At 42.7% G+C, this 20,507-nt stretch overlaps 2 protein-coding genes across 3 annotated transcripts in view; one reads left to right on the top strand and one right to left on the bottom strand.

Moving 5' to 3' along the window:
- The window catches only part of LOC137641395 (uncharacterized), an 89,959-nt gene that overhangs the window by 23,305 nt on the left and 46,147 nt on the right, over positions 1-20,507 (top strand). The window lies entirely within an intron of this gene.
- pr (6-pyruvoyl tetrahydrobiopterin synthase purple) overlaps positions 674-20,507 on the bottom strand; it is a 23,732-nt gene continuing 3,898 nt past the window's right edge. Inside the window, exons 2-4 of the mRNA XM_068373913.1 lie at positions 18,575-18,654; positions 7,951-8,089; positions 674-1,050 (exon numbers count right to left, since the gene is read on the bottom strand). Coding sequence (XP_068230014.1) covers positions 900-1,050; positions 7,951-8,089; positions 18,575-18,654 — 370 coding nt within the window. The 3' untranslated portion in view covers positions 674-899. The remainder of the gene's footprint in view (positions 1,051-7,950; positions 8,090-18,574; positions 18,655-20,507) is intronic.

The raw sequence follows: 20,507 nt of genomic DNA, 5'->3' as shown, positions 1-20,507 counted from the left end.
CAGCTATATGATCATCGGGTAAGTATATTCAAAAATTTATTTTACTAATGAAAATAACATTTTTCTACACTTCAGACATTACTGTATATGTTTAATACATGAGATTTGTCAACAAATATTTTCATAACTATGGCTGCGGGGGCATAAAAAACAATTAGAATAGCCCCAAAGTTATCTCTGCGTGTCGTAAGAGGCGACTAAAAGGGACGGGACGAGGGGGCTGGGAACTCCCTCTCCTGTATTTACAATCCTGTGAGACATCACCAAAGAGGTGGAGCTGGGGGGAGAGTGACTGCTCCCCGAACTCTAGTTTATTTGTTTGATGTTGGCTACCCCCCAAAATTGGGGGAAGTGCCTTATAATATGTATGTATGAAACGAGAAAACCAAGGCTTATACAGTACTCTATCAAAAGGTTTCTATAAGTGAGCACAGGAACTAATTTTCTTTAAAAAAAAAAAAGGGGGGGGGGGAAATACCCAGAACATTACCTGTTTTATAAAGGCAAATTTAATTATTCTGTAAGTATGGTATTTACTATACACGACATATTCTGGTTAGATTCTAAATAGTCCAGTTGTTTTCATAAATACTCGTAGAACCAGGAGACAAAAAGTACTGTAATTCAATTAGATGAAACACTACAGTACAAGGATACAATAATCAACTACAAATTAACTTCTTGCTTATATTTACTGACCAATATACAAATTTTTAATACACAGTTTGGTGTAAATGGTTAGTAAATCCCTTCACAGCAATTATACATGGTATGTAAAAATAGTATGAAAGAATAGTAATACTCTTTGAAAATAATTCTCAATTTGAATTATGCTGCTGCTACTGTACATTTTGCTCAGTTAGTAAATATTTTCAAAACAAAAAAGGCTAATTAATCTATTAATCATATTCACCCCTAAAGATAACCACATTCTTATCGGTTTCATGTATCTTTACCTCGTACAAATGGACGTGACTCGGCAACTGCTGCTGTATGCCTTTATAAATGACATATGTCACATTCTCAGTAGTGCTCACTAGTGTCGTGTCCCTGAAAAAGTTAAGTTTATATATTCTTGTACAAATATAAAGGAAAATTTTCTTACAATAGTCATTATTCCTTAGCTGCCAGTTTTTCACAATACTATTTTGTTTCATATGTCCTTGTTATCAGTGTTTGACTAATAAAGACCTTACAAGAAATTCTGATAAAAATTTATAGGGTAGTTAGGTCAAAGAATAGCTATTAAAGTACCAGCATTATTGCTATTCATTTCAATGAATCTTACCTGTTATTCATTAACGAGACTTGTTCTAGTGTCTAGCTATTCAAGAAAAAGAAAAATAATGCATAACAACTTTCCTCTCTAATATGGTAGCCCAGGTCTACCTGTTAGTCTTGCCCTCTCAATCGGCTTCTCTTCTCATACGGATTTACTTGTCTGTTGTATTGTGAAGCATTTTCATTCGCTCCTCAAACTTTCTGAATTTTGCCCCTTGACATGTATCATTAATATCTTTTTTTATTATTATTATTGGGTACTTTAGCAACATGATTTGATGCACATAATTTATTATGATAAAAACTTGCTTTATATAGCGATATATCGATAGTATTTATCTATTAGCACCAAAGTTGGGATGAGAAAATTTCTTGGCAAGTTTTGAACATCTTATACTTTCTCCTTTCACAAGCGTTTTCATGTTTATTATAATTTAAATGTGGGAAAAATATAAAGCTGTTAGAAAAGAAAAACTTGCATGCAAACAGTGAGTTAACTAAAGAGATTATATATTGTCATATCTTTTCATTAAAAATACTTAGGAAATCCTAGGGTATCATAAGTGAAGACGGTACCTAGAAATGTATGATAACTATGCTCTTACAAAGGAAGCATAACATTTCATATCCATTTATATTTACCATTATTATGTTTACATGCAAAAGTGCAATCCTAGTTAAAAGAAAAAAGAAACAATGTTACAAGCTTAAGGGCCCCAGTTGAAAAAGCAGTTCAGTTTAATGAAACCAGCGAGTCACATCAAGAGGCTATCGTAGGACTGCAAATTTATTTTTATACCAGAACTGGCGACTGGAATCTGGTAAAACTAATGAGACGGCCAAGGGGAAGATACCAATAAGGATGAAAGAAATGAAATGGATGAAAAATACATAAGGATCACTGCAAAGGCAAGTTAAGATGATAGAGACATAACATAATGGATTGTCTTCTCCTATCTGGTACTTTTTCATTGGTAACAATATTCTATTATTGCATATATTTGGGACAAGAAGGCAGTTCACTAGTTGCTTATTTGAAGCTATTATTCTTGAAGATGACAAATTTGGAAGCAGTTTGTATTTTTTCCTAACTATACAAACCTGAAGTCCTCTACATAGGAGTTAGATTCAGCACAAGCTGGTCCTCTGGCCATAAAAACTTTGAGCGAGGGGGTGACCAACTTCCTGGCAGTAGCGGTGGAGACACCCAGTCCACCCGCTCTCTCACTACCTCTACCACTTTTGATTGCATGAAGGACTTACTGGGGGAAGCTAATAGTGGGTCAAGTATGTGTAAAGAACTTCAGATTTCAATAGTTAAGAAAAATACAAATTACTTCCAAATTTGTCATATGTTCTGCCATGAATACAAACCCTCGTTCTTTGCGTAAGAGACTCAAATGTAGCTGGGTGGAAGTTAGTTCAATTGGCTGAAGACTTTGGCACGGAATTATCACAACCAAGATTAAGGAAAGTTGGGATGGACATCCTGACACCTCGTGAACCTGTTGGTTTGATGATACTGGAGTGATCGATGGCCCGTAGAATAATGGTCATTGATTAAAGAATCACTCTGTTTATGTATAACCACAGGTTTGTTATTATACATGCAGAGACTTATGCAATCTAACTCCCCCTTGCCATGATATTAGGGACATGATGGAATATATTTGTATATGAGCAGCGAAATATTCAAGCTACTTGCAAAATGGGGCTTTCCCTCAGTCATGGGAACCAGCTAGCAGGGCCTCGGATGCTGTATCCTAAAAGAGGGGAAGACGAAGAAAAGAAAAGGCCAGTCCATCCTTTAAATTCACCCCAGGCTAAAGCCATAACCTCTGCCATCGACTAACTGCTAATTGTTCTTTAAGGAGCTAAGACAGCTAGGCCACTTGCTGAGTGACCACACCAGAGCCTAGAGAGAATGTGTCTAGGGACCTGTGTATCATATCTTGTACATATTTGGCGGAGAATGTCCACTGATGCTTTCACACGTCCACTTGTAACACCTGCAGCACAGAGAAGTTCCTTTTGAAAGTCAGGGACGTGCCCCTGCCCTGACATCATGAGCTCTGAGTTGTCCTCTTTAGTGAGGGAGGGAAGGAATGAGGGCACAGCCAGTGACCTGCCTAATCCAGGAGGAAATCGTGTTCTTGGTAATTATCTTTCTCTTGACCCTGCCCGTGCTGACAAGCAACTAATTTCTGTGTGGGCGAATTCTTCTGGTACACTTGAGATAGCACCTTAGTGCCCTCACAGGACAGTAACAGTTGATCAGGGTCGTCGTTTACCTCCCGTAGACTCGCGATCTGGAAGTGGCAGAACCTAGAGTTATCTACAGCTGGATTTTGAGTCTTGGTGACAAATTCAGGGAAAAAGCTGAGATTAACCCCATACCCTTGAATGGGCGATGTCGTAGGAGAGATCTTGCAACTCGGTGACCATCTTTGTAGAGGCAAGGGGGAGGAGGAAAACAATCTTATGGGTCAAGTCACGATCTGACGCTCGACTCAACAGTTCATAAGTAGCGCCTATCGAAGAAAGTAGGACTTTGCCCACGTTTTAAGGAAGGGGTCCCGCTTTCGACTGAGTGCACGATAAAATCATACCTCAGTATGAGCATGCATAATTCTTCCGAAGAGGAAATATAAACCCCTTTCAGTCTAAAGATCTGGCTTAAGGCTGAGCAATAGCCTTTCACCACTGAGAACGAGCAAAGTTTTTCCTCTCGGAGATATAAAAAAAAGCTCTGTAATCTGAGGTATAGTGGCTCTGAGTGGATAGACACCCCTTCTATGACACCAACCACAAACGATTGCCCCCTTTGCCAGATAGACTATAATAGATGACTTCCTGATATATTTAGACATCCATTTTGCCACTGGTTGTGAAAACTCTTAAGTGAGGATATGCTGGATAACCTCCAGGCATTTTGTCGTAGGGATGTCACTGCCCTGTGGTAGATCTTCAGATGGGGTTTACGTAGAAGATCTTGTAAGGGGGTAACTCCCACGAAACATCCATCAGTGGCAAAAGAAGGTCCAGGTACCATTCTTTGTTTTGCTGTAATGGAGCTATCATTGTCATATAGGTTGGAAGACTATTTCACCTTGTTGAGGAGCCTTCGGAATAGGCAAAATGGGGGAAATGCGTAGATGTCTAGGTCATCTCAAGGATGTTGGGAGGCATCCTGGAATGCTGTCTGAGGATGTAGTACTTGAGAATAGTACATTGGTAATTTGTGATAGAGGCACCGCAAACAGGTCTATCAAGAGGCGAACCCCACCAAGTCAGGACTTTGATCGCTATTCATGTATCCAAACACAATTTGGAACCAGCTGTCTGAGTCCTCCTGCTCAGTCTGTATGCTAGGATGTTGTTTTTGCCTGGAATGAACTGGACTGGTAGTGAGAGCTGTTTGTCCTCTATCCATCTCAGAATCTTGATAGCTAAATAGCAAAGGTGTTGCAAGAAGGTACCTTCCTGTTTGTTTAAGTGTACTACTATGGTCATGTCACTTGTCAACACTACTGTGTGACCTGATAGGAGCTGTTGGAAGTGTTAAATGGCTAGAAAGGCTGTCTCTAAGCATTCCAAGGATGCTAGATGTCCCAGCATGGTCACTGGTTGGCTGACAGTGAACTCTGCAGAAGAAAGGGTCGGGGCACTTCCTTGAACGTTTCCATTCTACTCGAGATGGAAGAATCCTTCCTAATCAGATGTTGATATGCATTCCCAGATATACCAGGTCTTGTTTGGGCTACAGGGGTGACTCCCCAAGATTTACTACAACACCCAGATCGTGGCAAAACTCGAGAAGTATGTCTCGGTGTAGGAGAAGGGTCTCCACTGAGTGCCAAAATCAGCTAGTTGTCCAGATAATGGAGTAGGTGGATGTCATTGGTGTAGGCCCAGGCCAAAAGTAGAGGGAACACTCTTGTGAACACTTGTGTTGCTGACGCCCTGCTGAAGTACTGTACTGTACAGCACTTGAAACAGGTATATCTTGTTGTGCAGAGGAAATCTTAAATACCTCTTCAATGCTGGATGGATGGGGATCTGGAATTACACTGTCAAGTCCACTGTGATTATAAAGTCCCCTGGTCTGATCCAGAGTGTAAAGGATAAACTCGTTCAAGGCTGAGAATTCTATGCCTGTTCTCCAGCATCCAAATGCCTTCTCTACAAGAAAAAGTCTATTGAAGAAACCTGGGGACCTATCAACGAACTCCTAGATAGCGCCCTTTTCTAACATGGACTGAATTTTTGCTTAAAGGGCGACGTCCTTTGGCAAAGGGTGATAGACTCCTTGGGTGACGAATCAGGGAAGAGGAAAAGCTGGTGAAAGGGATGACGAACCCTGACTAGGGAACACTTTCTACTGTACAGAGTTTGACCCCATGGAACTCCCAACATGATCATCTGCATCTCAGGTGGAATTGTGGGGGGAATATTCCCCCTTAGTGGGGGTGCTGTCCACAGCTAGCATCTCTACCTCTCCTTCCTCGAGGCCCTTTTCCCTGAAAGTGTTGTTTGGAAGGGTTACCCTTCCTGGTGGTGTTCTGCCTGGAAGGATCCTTATAATTTGTGTTTGCCTGTCTGCGCAGCAGGCGCTTTTGGTACAACCAGTGATGAAGAGGATAGCCCAAATGATACGGCTCTAAGGAGAAGCGAGTCCAGGCTCGCCTTCCTCCATTTCTCCGCAACAGCCTCAACGTCATCCACAGGGAACAAATATGGATTGGAATTAGGGGATTTGCGTAGCAAGAGAACCTCCCTCTTTGACACTGTTTCAGGATCTTGGTGGCGATGGAATTTCGTCTCTTCAAGACCCAGTTGGCCTGCTGGTTGGCAGAATTATGGGCCAAGAACTTTACCACCCTAGCACCAGAAAGGAATTTGTTCTTGAAAGCCTCCTTGTCAGGGTTGGACATATCTTCTGTTTCGGCCAGGTAGCCGACAGTTCCCAACCAGTGGTCCATCCACGAAGAAGCTTGAAGGGTTTCCTTCCCCAGCCCCTCCATTCCTGAAACATCACCGGCGGAGAACACATCTGGTTATGCTGCTATCTTCTCTGCAGACAAGCCCTGGGCTAAGGGTGTCACTGCCAAATCTAAAAGCAGGGGAGAAGGGTCATCATCGAGAATATCATACTACTTCCTTTGCCTCACAAAAGGAGGAGGAAGTAGTCTGGACAAGTTGCCAGCCCTAAGGGAGTCTTTTCTCGCAGAGATCTATGAGTTCACCTTCTTTATTGAACCAACCACCAGCTTAGACAAAGGAAGTTCAAACCTTGGCCTCTTATGCTTAGGGATGCAACAGAAGATCAAAGGTCATGTTCTGCCCCTCTGATCCCCAAGGTCATTGACTGTCCAAAGGCAAGACAGGACTTAGAAAATGAGAGTCTGACTCTCCTGCACGGTGGTTAGAACTGGTGCTGGCAGCACGCCTTCTGAATAATCTGAATCATTGTAAGGTTGTACATTCACCTCCTTGCTCATGCAGGAGTGTCCTTTGCACAAAGGGCAAAGCTGGTGAGGTTCCATCTCTAAAGGTGATCGGAACGTGCCACAATTGCTGCTGGTTGTGCCTGGAAAAATCTTCATACTGGCAAAGAGAAAAATAAAAAGTCAGTATAGCCATTGAACAGAAAATGGAGAGGCAGTGGAGATATGTGCACTCTACCGATCCCAAATTAACATTGGTTGAGGTAGTGAGTGAGCAGGTGGACTGGGCATCTCCCCTGCTATGGTTGGCAGGTTGGTTGTCACCTTGCTCAAAGTTTTTAAGGCCAGAACGCCAGCTTGCACTGAATCGAACTTCTATGTAAAGAACTAGGATTTTTATTTATATATGCCGGAACGATTAAGACTTTGTATGCTGTTTATTTCATTATAAGCATTCAATAGATTAAAAATGTAAGTCTAAAGTTTTTAAATGAGAAAGTAGGCAATGAGGGAGAAATATTCTGTAATATTTTTCTCATTGTAATTCTGCATATATTTTCATAACAGAACAAATCATGAAAGTTTTCTAAATTCAAGTGATTTTATACATAAAGGTATCCTATAAACAAAAACTACATTTGCATTTTATCTTAGCCTATACCTATGGCCAATGCACTGTACCTTTATTAATAATTCTCACTAATAACTAACAGCACCAATTTGACTATGCAAAGCATAATGTGCATCTATGTGATTATTATTACTGTGTAACAGAACGTCTAGAAACACAAATTGAGGACTAATGCTTTTATACATGGCCAGATTATTACCTCAACCAACGAAGTTTTTGTCCCTTTTTGTGTGTGTGTATGTGTTTGTTTGTGAACAGCCTCCTGGCCACAATTCTAATTGTAGTGTAATGAAACTTGGGGGGGGGGGGTTAACTGTTATGTAAAAAGCTGGAAACTATTAATTTGGAAGGTCAAGGTCACAATCAAGAAAAATGTCCAATTCATGTAATCAGCCATAAGTTTGGACATCGTCACAGAGACTTCAAATTTGGTTCATATTTGAGTTTTATGAAAATTCACGCCCATTAATACATGTTAAGGTCAAAGGTCAAGGTCGAGAAAAAATCTGTTGCGGTAGAGGTCTAGGCTCTGCCGAGTGCCTCTCTAGTTAATGCATAAGATAAGAGATGAAATACTTGAAGGTTGCTCACCTGAAAGCAGGAACATCAAGGTCCAAATGCTTGTGGTCCATAACATCCATTACAACTTCATTTATGATCTTCTTAAGGTCATGGACATTGATGACCATTCCTGTTTTTTCATCTATGGGACCTTTAACAGTCACTTCAACTGAAATTAAGAATAATGTTAAGCGTTCATACTACATATTATTATTATTATTATTATTATTATTATTATTATTATTATTAATATTATTATTATTACTAGCCAAGCTATAACCCTAGTTGGTGAAGCAAGATGATATAAGCCCAAGGGCTCCAACAGAGGAAAATAGCCCAGTGAGGAAAGGAAATAAGGAAATAAACAAACCACAGAAGTTCAAACGGGAGACATTATTAATAGATATTAAAACTAATTTACTAATCTACAGCAGTTATCAAGTCAGAATATGTATTTTACAACATATACTGTACAGTATGTCCAGATAATCTGTTCTCATATCCTCCGCATACATTTTTATTTTAAATCGAGAAAATGAAAACTGTAATCATTTCAAAGCTTTTAGTATCACAGATGTTTTCAAACTTATTACAGGTCCACAAACTTCATTTGCATTGAAATGTTAATGGTCTTATATTTATGTTATCCACATTTAGAAAACTTATTAAGCAGCTTGAAGGGCAAATCGAAAATAATGATTCAAGTAGTGTTCATTAGAATTGCAAATGAAGACTTGCAATGGTATATGTGTGGTTATATATATATATATATATATATATATATATATATATATATATATATATATATATATATATATATATATATATATGTGGTATATCCACAATTTATAAATATACATCATGTACACACACACACACACACACACACACACACACACACACACACACACACACACACACACACACACATATATATATATATATATATATATATATATATATATATATATATATATATATATATATATATATATACATACGAGATATCATAAATATAAAATGTCTGTATATATTTTTCAAACATGTTTACACCATAAATTTATCACAAACATCATAAAGCAAAATGATTGCACTAACTCATATAAAACGGATTTTGAGCGAAGCGAAAAATCTATTTTTGGGTGAGATAGCCATGGCGTCCTGATGGACGGTTCCTGTTTGGTAGCTTCCTTGGGTATAAGACTACTAAGATATTCCCAGAGAATTTAACCACAGGTTATCACAGAATTCTAACTTCTGGAGCGAGTATCTCAAAGGTTTCCCTTTAAGACATCGTAATACAACAGGGGACACGCATGTCTGAACGTGCCACATAGCTATCTCCACCCCGAACAGAGTTAATGCTTCGGTGTGTAAGGGCTGAGAATAGCTGGGAGCCGTTCCACAGCTAATCTCACTCGTGGCTACTACTGATACTCGAGACGTAAACAAACGGACGCCATTGCTCTAATGACGTCACGCGCGTCTTTATCCTGGCGCCAGTTGCTGCCCATCACCATGATACAATTGTGTAGGGTGGGAACAAACTGAACGAAGTAGTAGGGAGGGTCCATCAGGACGCCATGGCTATCTCACCCAAAAATAGATTTTTCGCTTCGCTCAAAATCCGTTTTTTGGGCTCAAGCCATGGCGTCCTGATGGAAGAGTACCAGAGAATCAATGTATCGTGGTAGATTTTCCCCCAGAGTTAAGTGCCTAGGCATTGACAAAACAGCAAAGTAATCTTAGGTAAGAACCATAGGAACGAAGTATCCTGCCCCCCATTGGTAGGAAGTTCCCATGGGCTATGCCGACGTCAAAGTGGTATTGAAGGGCTATTCATCTTGACAGAAGAACTTTTAAGAACTTAGAGATGAAGCAGAATGTTTGATATTTGTATAGGAACATTCTGAAGTAGGCCAGTGGTGGTTGGGCACTGTGTGTAGAGTTCATCTCCTGATTATCAGAAGTAAGTATTCGTGTAGGAACCTTACTGAGACAAGGTGAATATAATTTAGGATTAGACATCTTAAATTCTTCATGACCATAGGAAAGGAGGAATAAATAAAACTATGACAGTATGTATTTCATAGTAAGTAGGAGCTGAAAGAGACGCATAAGTAATAAAATAGAAATTTTATTTCACAATGCAGAAATTAAATAATTTACAGCAAAAGTAAAGTTCATTTACAGTAATAATAATGTACATAGAAATAAAGGCTTGCTCTTGAGTCTGAAAAGGAATTTCAGGATTAGTAGGTACTCGTTCTCGAGGAACGCAAGTCTTTAAACAACACATCATGCTCAAGGCATGCGGCACTTGTGTGACACTATGACATTTCACCTGGGATAAGAACAGTTATAAAAGCACTAAGTGTTTTTAGACATCACTATGAATCACTCGAGGGTCAACATAGGCACCCGAAGAGTTAGAGTCCCAAGTAACTCACTGTTCTACGCAGAGTTAGGTGCAGGTTTCATAACACTACCTGCGGCTACCACAAAATGTTTGATTTCGTGCACTTGTTTCGCATAATGTTTAAAGAAAACTCGCGAGGACTTCCAGCCCGTAAAGTTTTTAAGGCTCTCAAAGTCCATGCTCTGAAAGAAGTTCAGAGAAGATGCCACTTTTCTAGGATCATGACCAGCGGGTGTACTGTTCGGATCCGCTCTGCGAATGAAGTAGGTGATTTTCGCTCTTAATTGTTTCAGTGACAGGTCGCTGCCCGATGTTTCTCCTTTGAAGAGTTGGCCTCCACCAAAGTTCGAAGTTCTGCGAAGATAGACCTTGAGACTCTCTACTGGACATAGAGAGACATCCTCCTTCAGGGGGCATATTCTCCAAGGGCCCCATCTTTTGGTGGGTAATTCATTTTTGGCGAGAAACGTCGGATCAGGGGAGAGGGTCACTTCTCCTGAATCAGCAAACAGGATGTGTCCCTCTTCTCTTGATAATGCCACTATTTCGCTGACTCGAGCTCCCGAGGCGAGAGCAAATAAAAATATAACTTTCTGAGTCAGATCCTTGAGGGGGCATGAATCATTGTCCAAGTTGGAGGCGAAATGGAGCACCTTGTCTAGTGACCAGGAGATCGGTTTCGGAGGGGGTGCTGGGCGTAGGCGAGCACATGCTTTCGGCAATTTGTTAAAGATGTCGTTGGACAGATCAATTTGGAAAGCATATAGAATTGGTCTAGTCAAAGCCGATTTGCAGGTTGAAATCGTATTGGCTGCTAATCCATGTCCATGAAGGTGAATGAAGAAGGACATACAGAAATCAATGGTGATTTCTTTAGGATTTTTTGCTTTAACAAAGGAGACCCATTTCCTCCAGGATGATTCATATTGCCGTCTCGTGGATTCGGTCTTGTATTCCTCTAGGAAGTCTAGACTTTTCTTCGAGATCCCAAACCTCTTCTTTGCGGCAAGGGAGAGAAAATCATGAGATGAAGGTCCTTGATTTTCGATGATGAAGCGAAGACAGTCGACTTCTGTACTTGTTGAGAGAGAACTGGGCCCGGGAGAGGGATCAGCTTGGGCTGCAGCTCCAGGACCAGGGGGTACCAGTTGCTCCGGGGCCACTTGGGAGCCACTAGGGCCGCTGTCCCTTTGAAGGTTCTCAATTTGGAGAGGACTTTCAACAGAAGGTTGGTGGGAGGGAACAGGTATATCTTCGACCATCTGTTCCAGTCCAGTGACATGGCGTCCACCGCTTCTGCTTTGGGGTCCTCGTACGGGGCTACGTACAGAGGAAGTTGATTGTTGTCGCTCGTTGCAAAGAGATCTATCTGAAGTTCTGGGACTTGATGAGAGATGAAGGAGAATGATCTTGCGTCTAGAGACCATTCCGACTCTATCGGGTTTGTCCGAGATAGAGCATCCGCTGTCACGTTGCGGAATCCTTGTAGGTGAACTGCAGACAGGTGCCACTTCTTCTTCTCCGCCAGACGGAAGATTGGGAGAAGCACCTGATTTATCTGGGGCGATCTTGAGCCTTGGCGATTGAGACAACGAACTACCACCGAGTTGTCTAGGGTTAGACGGATGTGGATCGAGGGCGGCGGGGATAGCTTCTTCAGAGTAAGAAGGACCGCCATGGCCTCCAAGATGTTTATGTGGAACGTCTTGAATAGTGGAGACCAGGTCCCTTGAGCTTGTTTCAGGTGGGAGTGACCTCCCCAGCCCTCCAGTGAGGCATCCGTGTGGATGTTGAGTGATGGAGGAGGGTGTTGGAGAGGAATGGACCTTTTCAGGGCCATTGCTTCCGACCACGGCTTTAGGAGGCGTCGAAGTCTGTTTGGAAGCCGTCTCTTGAGGTCTCTTCGAGCGATGGATGCCGATCGTCTCCAGACTCCCGCGGCATCCTTTAGCTGTGCACGAAGCACTGGGTTTGTCACTGAGGCGAATTGTAGAGAGCCTAGAACTCGTTCCTGCTGTCGTCTTGAAATGCGTTTGGATTTCAGTAGTCGCTTGACAGACCCTGCTATTTCCTTCCTTTTCTTCTGGGGGATGGAAAGGCGGTGTGACTGAAGATTCCAGTGGATTCCCAGCCACTGAAACTTCTGAGCCGGAGAGAGGCGAGATTTCTTCTCGTTGATCTTGAATCCCAGGTGTTCTAGGTACTGGGTAACTTCGTCGCAAGACTTTGTACACTCTTCGGGCGATGGAGCCCAGACTAGCCAGTCGTCGAGGTAGGCCATCACCTGGACGTTTCTTAGGCGGAGCTGTTGTACTATGGCATCCGCCAGCTTTGTGAAGATCCGAGGGGCCACATTGAGGCCGAATGGCATGGCCCGGAAGGCGTAGCTTTTTCTTTGGAGTCGAAATCCTAGGTAGGAGGAAGCGTGATGGTTCATTGGAATGTGCCAATAGGCATCCGCCAGGTCTATAGAGACCGTGTAGGAACCTTGAGGCAGAAGGGTCCTTATTTGTTGAAGCGTCAGCATCTTGAATTTGTTGTTCTCTATGAACTTGTTGAGGGGGGATAAGTCCAGAATGACTCTGAGCTTGTCTGAGTCCTTCTTGGGAACGCAAAACAGTCTCCCTTGGAACCTGGTGGACTTTACCTTCCTTATCACCTTCTTGTTCAAGAGGTCTAGAACATATTCTTCCAGAATGGGGGTCGATTGTTGAAAGAACCGCTGGAAGATTGGGGGTGGTTGCACCCAACTCCAGCCTAGACCGTTCTTGATGATGCTGTGTGCCCAAGGATCGAAGGTCCAACGATCCTGGAATTGGCGGAGTCTTCCTCCCACCGGAAGCACTTCATTGCTTCTGGTGTCCCGAGGACTTGTTGCCTCGGCCGCTAGCTCCCTTTCCTCCTCTACCTCTGGAGGGACGACGAGAGGCGTCTCTGCTTGCACCCCTGGACGAGCCTCTACCTCTGGCATGAAAGGTAGTGGATGGCTGCTCAAAGGCAGGGGTGAAGACCGGTGACTGTGACAACACCGGTTGGGGGACCAATTGAAAGGTCTGTTGTGGTTGGGCAACCACTTGGGAGGTAGCGGGTCCCGGAAACTGACGTCGTTGTTGACGTTGCTGGGGTTTTGGCTTCTGAGGTTTCCTCTTAGGCTGAGGTCCATCGTCCTGAGAGGTTTTCCTTTTTCTGGACATGCCCCACTTGTGGAGAAGGTTCCTATTCTCCGTGGCGGCTCTGTCAGTTATTTCCTTGACAAGGTCAGAAGGAAACAGGTGCTTTCCCCAGATGTTGGAGGAAATCAGCCTCCGGGGTTCGTGTTTCACGGTGGCACCGACAAACACGAATTCACGACAGGCTCTACGAGCCTTTATGAAATGGTACAAGTCCTTCATTACTGTGAGTAAGTGGGATTTGGCTAGTACCATGTAGTGATCAGGTACTCCAGTGTCACAGGCCATAACTTCAAGTTGGACTTGATGAGAAAGAGATGCCGCAAGCCTCTCCTTCGTGTCTTGTTCCCGGCGAAGGAGGTGATCATTGAGCTTAGGGAGGTCTTCATTAAACTGACGTCCGGCGACGTCAGGATCGAGCCTACCCACGACGAAAGTATGTTGAACATCTTTCCATTGTCTAGTGTCAGGGGGTGTCACGATGGAGAAGAGTCTGCACTCCTCCAGTGCAGGGCAGGGTTTTCCTTCTTCCGCCGCTTTAAGGCATGCAGCCAAGGCCTTTTCCAAAAAAGGAAGAATCGCAGTGTCAGGTGCGACATATGTAGGATGCTTCTTGCTCAAGGCAGGAAGCTTAGAGCAGGTAAAGCCCCTGCTCTTAAATGCGGAGGCTAGCATAGCCTGGGCCTTTGCGAGATCGAACACTATCTCTTCTTTAGGTTCGGTCTCCTCCTTCGAGGCAGGTTCGGAACGAAGCCGGACGTAACAGTCCGGGTAGGCCTCGAAGCTTGGGAAGAACTCCACATCTTCCAACGGGACCGTGCCGATTTTGTCACTAACAAAGATCCTGCCGGTCGCAATAACCATATGCTCTGCATACCTCCACGGGTTGGCATGAGAGCAAGCTGGGAGATCCTTGACCGAGATCTTCTTCGGGTCTCTGGATCCAATCATAGACCTGATGGACTCCTGGTTCTCCTTCAGTCTGTCGTCCATGACAGCTCTAATCAGTCGGATCAGTTCTTGGGTAGAAGAGGAAGGATCCGGGGTCGAGGAGGTAGACGGAATGGACATTTCCGTCGGTGTAGGAGTAGGCGGAGGGATGGACGAGGGAGTAGCTCCAAGCTCCGACTCGGTGTATTCCACCTTGTCTTCGTCCTCTTCGGCTCCTTGAGCCATAAGCGTCTTCTCCGTGTCTTCCGAGACGTCAGAGATCTGTTCATCATCCTCGGAATCTAAACGACACTCGTGCATGGACTGAGCCATGACCACATCAGGTTCCACCGTAATTTGGACAGTGGGGATTGCTTCTTTTGGAACCACTGAGTCAGGGGAGGCCTTAGGGAACAACAGGGACCTCAGTTCTTCGGTGGCCAGGTACGGTCCAGTAGCATTTCTCTGAAAACCACGCACCCACTTACGCAGTTTTTCACGAGCAATGTCTCTAACCTCCGCTGAGGGAGGGTTATGGAAGGCCTCAACTAGGTAGGCCTGGCAGACCGTACATTCCAGTGGATTCCAGAACTTCCAATCCCCTTTCTTGTCTGCGCAAGGGGCGTGAGTCCTGCACGCCGTATGTCCGTAAAACTGCGAGCGTTTCACAGCACAGTAGGCGAAGTCACACTTCATCTGCTCCTCCTGTGGAAGAAAGAGAAAATGAGTATGGGGGAGTCATAGGAATGGCTCTTAAACTAAGTTAATATTAATCATTAATTTTAACTTAAAGAAGGTGTGATGCATAGAGAATGAAACAGTAAAGGAGAACACGCTCCATGCATCTCGCCCGGCTGGTTACCATAGGCTTGGTCCTGGGATAATCCAAATGACCGAGATCATTGGATATAGTTTCCTAGGATTCCCATTATATTGGAACTCCATGGAAAGCCAAGGACAAGGTTGGGATCGAATTCATTCGGTTCCCAGTTAAGAGCCAGAAGGCCTCATTAAGGGTAACTGCTTCTGGCAACCAGCCGCGCTAAGATGCACATAGCATGCTGGAAATAGAAGAATGCAAAGAGACAGCATGATCACTAATAGAGCAGTACTAGGTACTGATCTTAAAAGCAAAGCAGCTTATCTATTTGCAATGTAGGGCTATCTTAGTCTTATGATAGCTACAGAGAGGGGGTGCAAGTATTCTTGACGCCTCCGGGGCATCCGGCAAGCCGCCGGCATGCCGGAGCTCGCTCCAGCGTAGATTCTGGCACTAGAACAGACAATTTTCAAAGTCAGTTAGATACCAGGATGGCGGCCGCCGGCACAACGGCGGCACGCCGGCAGGGAGCGGCGGCTCCGGCAGCCGGAGGATGCCAGATTGGTGACTGGGGTAAGGATGGTACAGGTAGTATCGGGTTGTCGGCAGTATATGCCGGCACTCCGGAGATCGACCGGCAAGCGGACGATTAGATAGGAGTAGGAGAGCCGCCGGTAGTAGCCGGCGGCAGCCGGCAGTCCCTCGGTACACGGGGGGCTGGCGGCAAGGGTAGGGAAGTCACCAAGAGGGAGGCAGGTATTGCCGACAGTAGAGGCGGCAAGAGACCGGCACCCGGATAGATAGAGAGACAGGGGGAGGGGGGAAAGGATGCAGGAAGTACCGTCAGGGTTCCAGACATCCCTCCCCCTCCCTGAGGGGGTGTACCCATGATAGAGACAGGCTCTAGCATCCATAAGCAGGGGTCACTAGGGACCGGGAGCAGGTAGCCCAAGGGAGGACTAGGGAACACCCAAGAGGGGGGGAGACTCCCCTATGCAGAGCTACACTAGTAACTAACCTTATAGGACACTATGAAGGTATATGTACCAGAGCGGACAGCACAGGGAAGCTCGGGTAGCCCTACTCATCCACCCTAAGGAGGATTTGTAGGACAGGGGACAGATGAGTATAAACTAACCTAAGCATAGGCTAGGCTATACAAGAGATAGGTGGGGAGGGAGAAGAGAGAGGTCTTCCCAGGAAGGGTTTCTGTACCAGAGCGGCCACTAAGGGAAGGGAGGACACTCCCTAACCTAAGATTAGGCTGATCGGCTAAAACGGTGCAAGAGTACAGTTTCAGCATGGAACAGAGAAACCTTCCTAACCCGACCTAGATCAGGGCTAAAAGTCCTGAACTAGGCAAGGAAGAAGACGTATCGCTATCGCAGGAAAGTCATAGACTATCCTAGCCATAGAGGTAGGCTAGCCTAACCTCACTCTCAGACGCAATCCTAAAGGGGGTTCATTCCTTTAGGGAGGACTGAGAGGCGATATAAATACTCTATTAGACAATTAATCCCTTTACTCAGAAAAGGGATCAAGGCTAAATAGAGGGAGTGCCAAGGCAGGGGATGAAGGAAGCATATAGGGGTCCTAAGGTTAGGTTAGGCTAGAAAGAATCACTGACTAGCCTATCCCCTATATGGTCCCTGAAGGCGAAAACATTTGCATCACTAGTCAAAAGTATTGTAAAATAATAATGCCACTATCTTCATAACTTAGTCTAGGATCACTAATAAATCATGCATGAACACTTGTATGTAGGCTCCTGGCCTGGGGGCTATAGAAGCCGACTGGTATGAGGTCAATCGATGACCGATAAAAAGCGTCTAAACACGATATAAAAGTTCCTAGCTATGAAGACTAAATAAACTAATGTATTCGATTAGTATATAATGCCGGAAGCGTTGTTGTGGCTAACTAAATAGGACATGCAAAACAACAACGACGCCATAAAATGGCGGGTCCGGTAGAGGCACAGCTCTGCCACAAAACATCAATTATTTCGCGAAATAATATTTACTTTACGGCCAGAGCTTAATTAAACAATACTGGAACCTTGTACTCAACTTTCCAGAAGAAGGCGAGGCTGAAGGTAACGACATAGCGAAGATGCAAAGCGATAAAGTTAACACAAGGGAAAATCCGTCTAAGTAGGGCAGCTACTAAACAAAGGATAAAGACGCGCGTGACGTCATTAGAGCAATGGCGTCCGTTTGTTTACGTCTCGAGTATCAGTAGTAGCCACGAGTGAGATTAGCTGTGGAACGGCTCCCAGCTATTCTCAGCCCTTACACACCGAAGCATTAACTCTGTTCGGGGTGGAGATAGCTATGTGGCACGTTCAGACATGCGTGTCCCCTGTTGTATTACGATGTCTTAAAGGGAAACCTTTGAGATACTCGCTCCAGAAGTTAGAATTCTGTGATAACCTGTGGTTAAATTCTCTGGGAATATCTTAGTAGTCTTATACCCAAGGAAGCTACCAAACAGGAACCGTCCATCAGGACGCCATGGCTTGAGCCCAAAAATGCGAAATTAACAAATGAAATCGAGTTCAAACATAATCCCAAGTCAACTGAACAATCTGAAACATTGATAACAAAAGCATATTAATTAACAAACGTGAAATGGACACAAATATATTTTCAGTAGCTAATGTATTACTTTAGTAACCACAAATAGGGGAGGTTAAATGCCATTTTCTATTACGATGGACCCGTACTGGAGTAGATTTTATATTTTTTTTTAAATTAATATGAATAGGAGACAGCTCGTGCCATAACAGAAACGAATATACGAATTTCAAGAAGTTTTGCTGTACTGAAGTTAAATGTATATGAGGAAAAATTGGTTTGAATGAAAGTAACAATAAATGTTGAATAAAAATGAAGGAATTATGTCTAGGATGGCTTAATATGCCTATCTTTTCAATGCAATTATGCAGAAATAATTACATGAACATTTCACAACACATTGGCATGCCATTTAGATTTTTTTTTCTTTTTTGATAAATTGGTATCATTAAGATATCATCAAAACAGGAAAATTAAGAAACAACCAAGTTAGTTTAATACAGTAGCAATGTTAAGACCACTTAGAATAGATTGGATATACAAAACGCTCACCCACGCGCTCAGCTCGTTCTAATTCGATCCGGGACTTTGCGTGAAATCCCATATCTGATCTAATCCCATTGTTTTTAATATATGGAACAAAGTACAAGTCTGCGTAGGGCAACGTCTGAGAGTGATACTCCCCTACCAAGGAGAAACAATATATACGGGTAGAATCCTCTTTTGATAACAGCCTCACCTGTGTAGTTATGTCCATGCCCATTAGGATTGTTGCACTTTCCAAAGATGGCCTTATTATCCTCGTCAGAGAGAAGTTTACTGAAAGAGAAAAGGACTTGTTACAAATGAATTTTCATTTTAAAATTAGGGTTTATTAAATGTTGTCAACATTATAATTTAAGCTAAGTGAAGCTTATTGTTTATTTAAGAAATAGCAGTGAGTAACATCACGAAATTGAGTCACATTAGAAAGAATAAAAAAATATTCACAATGTAAAATCATCGCAAAATTTAGCTACTGTATGTATATCTACAATTCGTTCGTTCGTTTTAGATTGTCCTACCTTATGTGTTCGTTGGCAGCCCTTAAATATCTTTACAAGCAAAAAAGGCAAGTAGGAAGAAAGCCCATCAATATCCTTATCTAGTAGGCTTACAGATAAGCAAGTAATGGTAATAAATAGAAAAAAATAACGAACCGAAAACCTAATGATGAGATACGAAGAAAATATACCTCTGACTTATGAACATAAAAGTTAGGATTTAGTTTATAAAATGGACCATAGTTTCTACTTTAACTAAAATACATTTAGCGTAAAAAAATAATATAATTTCTATGAAAATTACTAAGATGTGTTGGAGGGAGGTTTGCTTGAGGTGAAGAGCCCAGTCTTATATAACTAAAATTTTCTGTTTCATAAACCAACGTCACAGAATTTACAAATTACGCATTAGGTTACGCCCAAAGTCTTAGAGACCTTGGTTACGCCATGGCACATACAAACGTATTTTCTCTCCTGACAACAAGGAAACATTTACTTTTAAGATTGTATCTTCACTGTACGTATTAAGAAAACAATAGCTGAAATATATAAAAGAATAATCCACTTAATTTTACATTGCATCAATCGGGGACTCAAAATAAACTACAAGGTTAATATATAACTTAAAGTGACTTGTTTGTCCACAACCCGGGTTTGGGTTTCGATGTGTTAGATACCCGTGGAACTACCGTAGCTTTTTGGCCTGGTGAAATTGATACGTGGTCATTTGATGTATGCCGACCACGAAACAATATAGGGCTTGTGTTATTAAACACTAAGATCATGGCGTCGTCTGTTCTTTGTGGTCCATCATCATCATCATCATCATCTCCTCCTAGGCCTATTGACGCAAAGGGTATCGGTTAGATTTCGCCAGTCGTCTCTACCTTGGGCCTTTAAATCAATACTTCTCCATTCGTCATCTCCCACTTCGAGCTTTATAGTCCTCAGCCATGTAGGCCTGGGTCTTCCAACTCTTCTAGTGCCTTGCGGATCCCAGTTTTACCATTCGTAATTCTCACTACAAAACCTAGGTGAATACCTGTCTAATGTTGAACAGGCTCACGTAAATCTTTTTATAGTTTATGATTTATCTGTTTTGATGTTACTGTAATTGAACAAAATTATTTAAATTGTTCATTATTTCTCATATTGTCTATTTATTTCCTTATTTCTTTTCCTCGCAGGGCTCTTTTTCTCCGTTGGAGCCCTTGGGCTTATAGCATCTTGCTTTTCCAACAAGGGTTGTAGCTTAGCTAATAATAATAATAGTAATAATAATAATAATAATGATAATAATGGGACTTTTCTGGGATAAATGTGGCTTTTTTATTAAAAGGCAGATTTTTCCTTTGTAATTTCTATAAGAGCAGTTTCATTCCGAGATAATAATCTTTACATTTTGCACATCAAAGAAAGCACTCTTATAAAAATTGTCATTATAAACTTGCAATAGGAACTCCATGTCTAACTTGAAGGGAGAACGGTAGAGGAAATTAGCAATGCTATTTTATTATTGTTATTACTAGTTAAGCTACAACCCTAGTAGGAAAAGTAGGGTGAAGATGAATTGTTTGGTGATCTCAGCATTGTCAGGTTTATGAGGACAGAGGAGAATCTGTAAAGAAT

This window comes from Palaemon carinicauda, chromosome 5 (genome assembly GCF_036898095.1).
Source record: "Palaemon carinicauda isolate YSFRI2023 chromosome 5, ASM3689809v2, whole genome shotgun sequence".
In the NCBI taxonomy this organism is placed as follows: domain Eukaryota; kingdom Metazoa; phylum Arthropoda; class Malacostraca; order Decapoda; family Palaemonidae; genus Palaemon; species Palaemon carinicauda.
The sequence above is the reverse complement of the archived record's forward strand: the minus strand, read 5'-3'. Positions and strand labels throughout refer to the sequence as shown.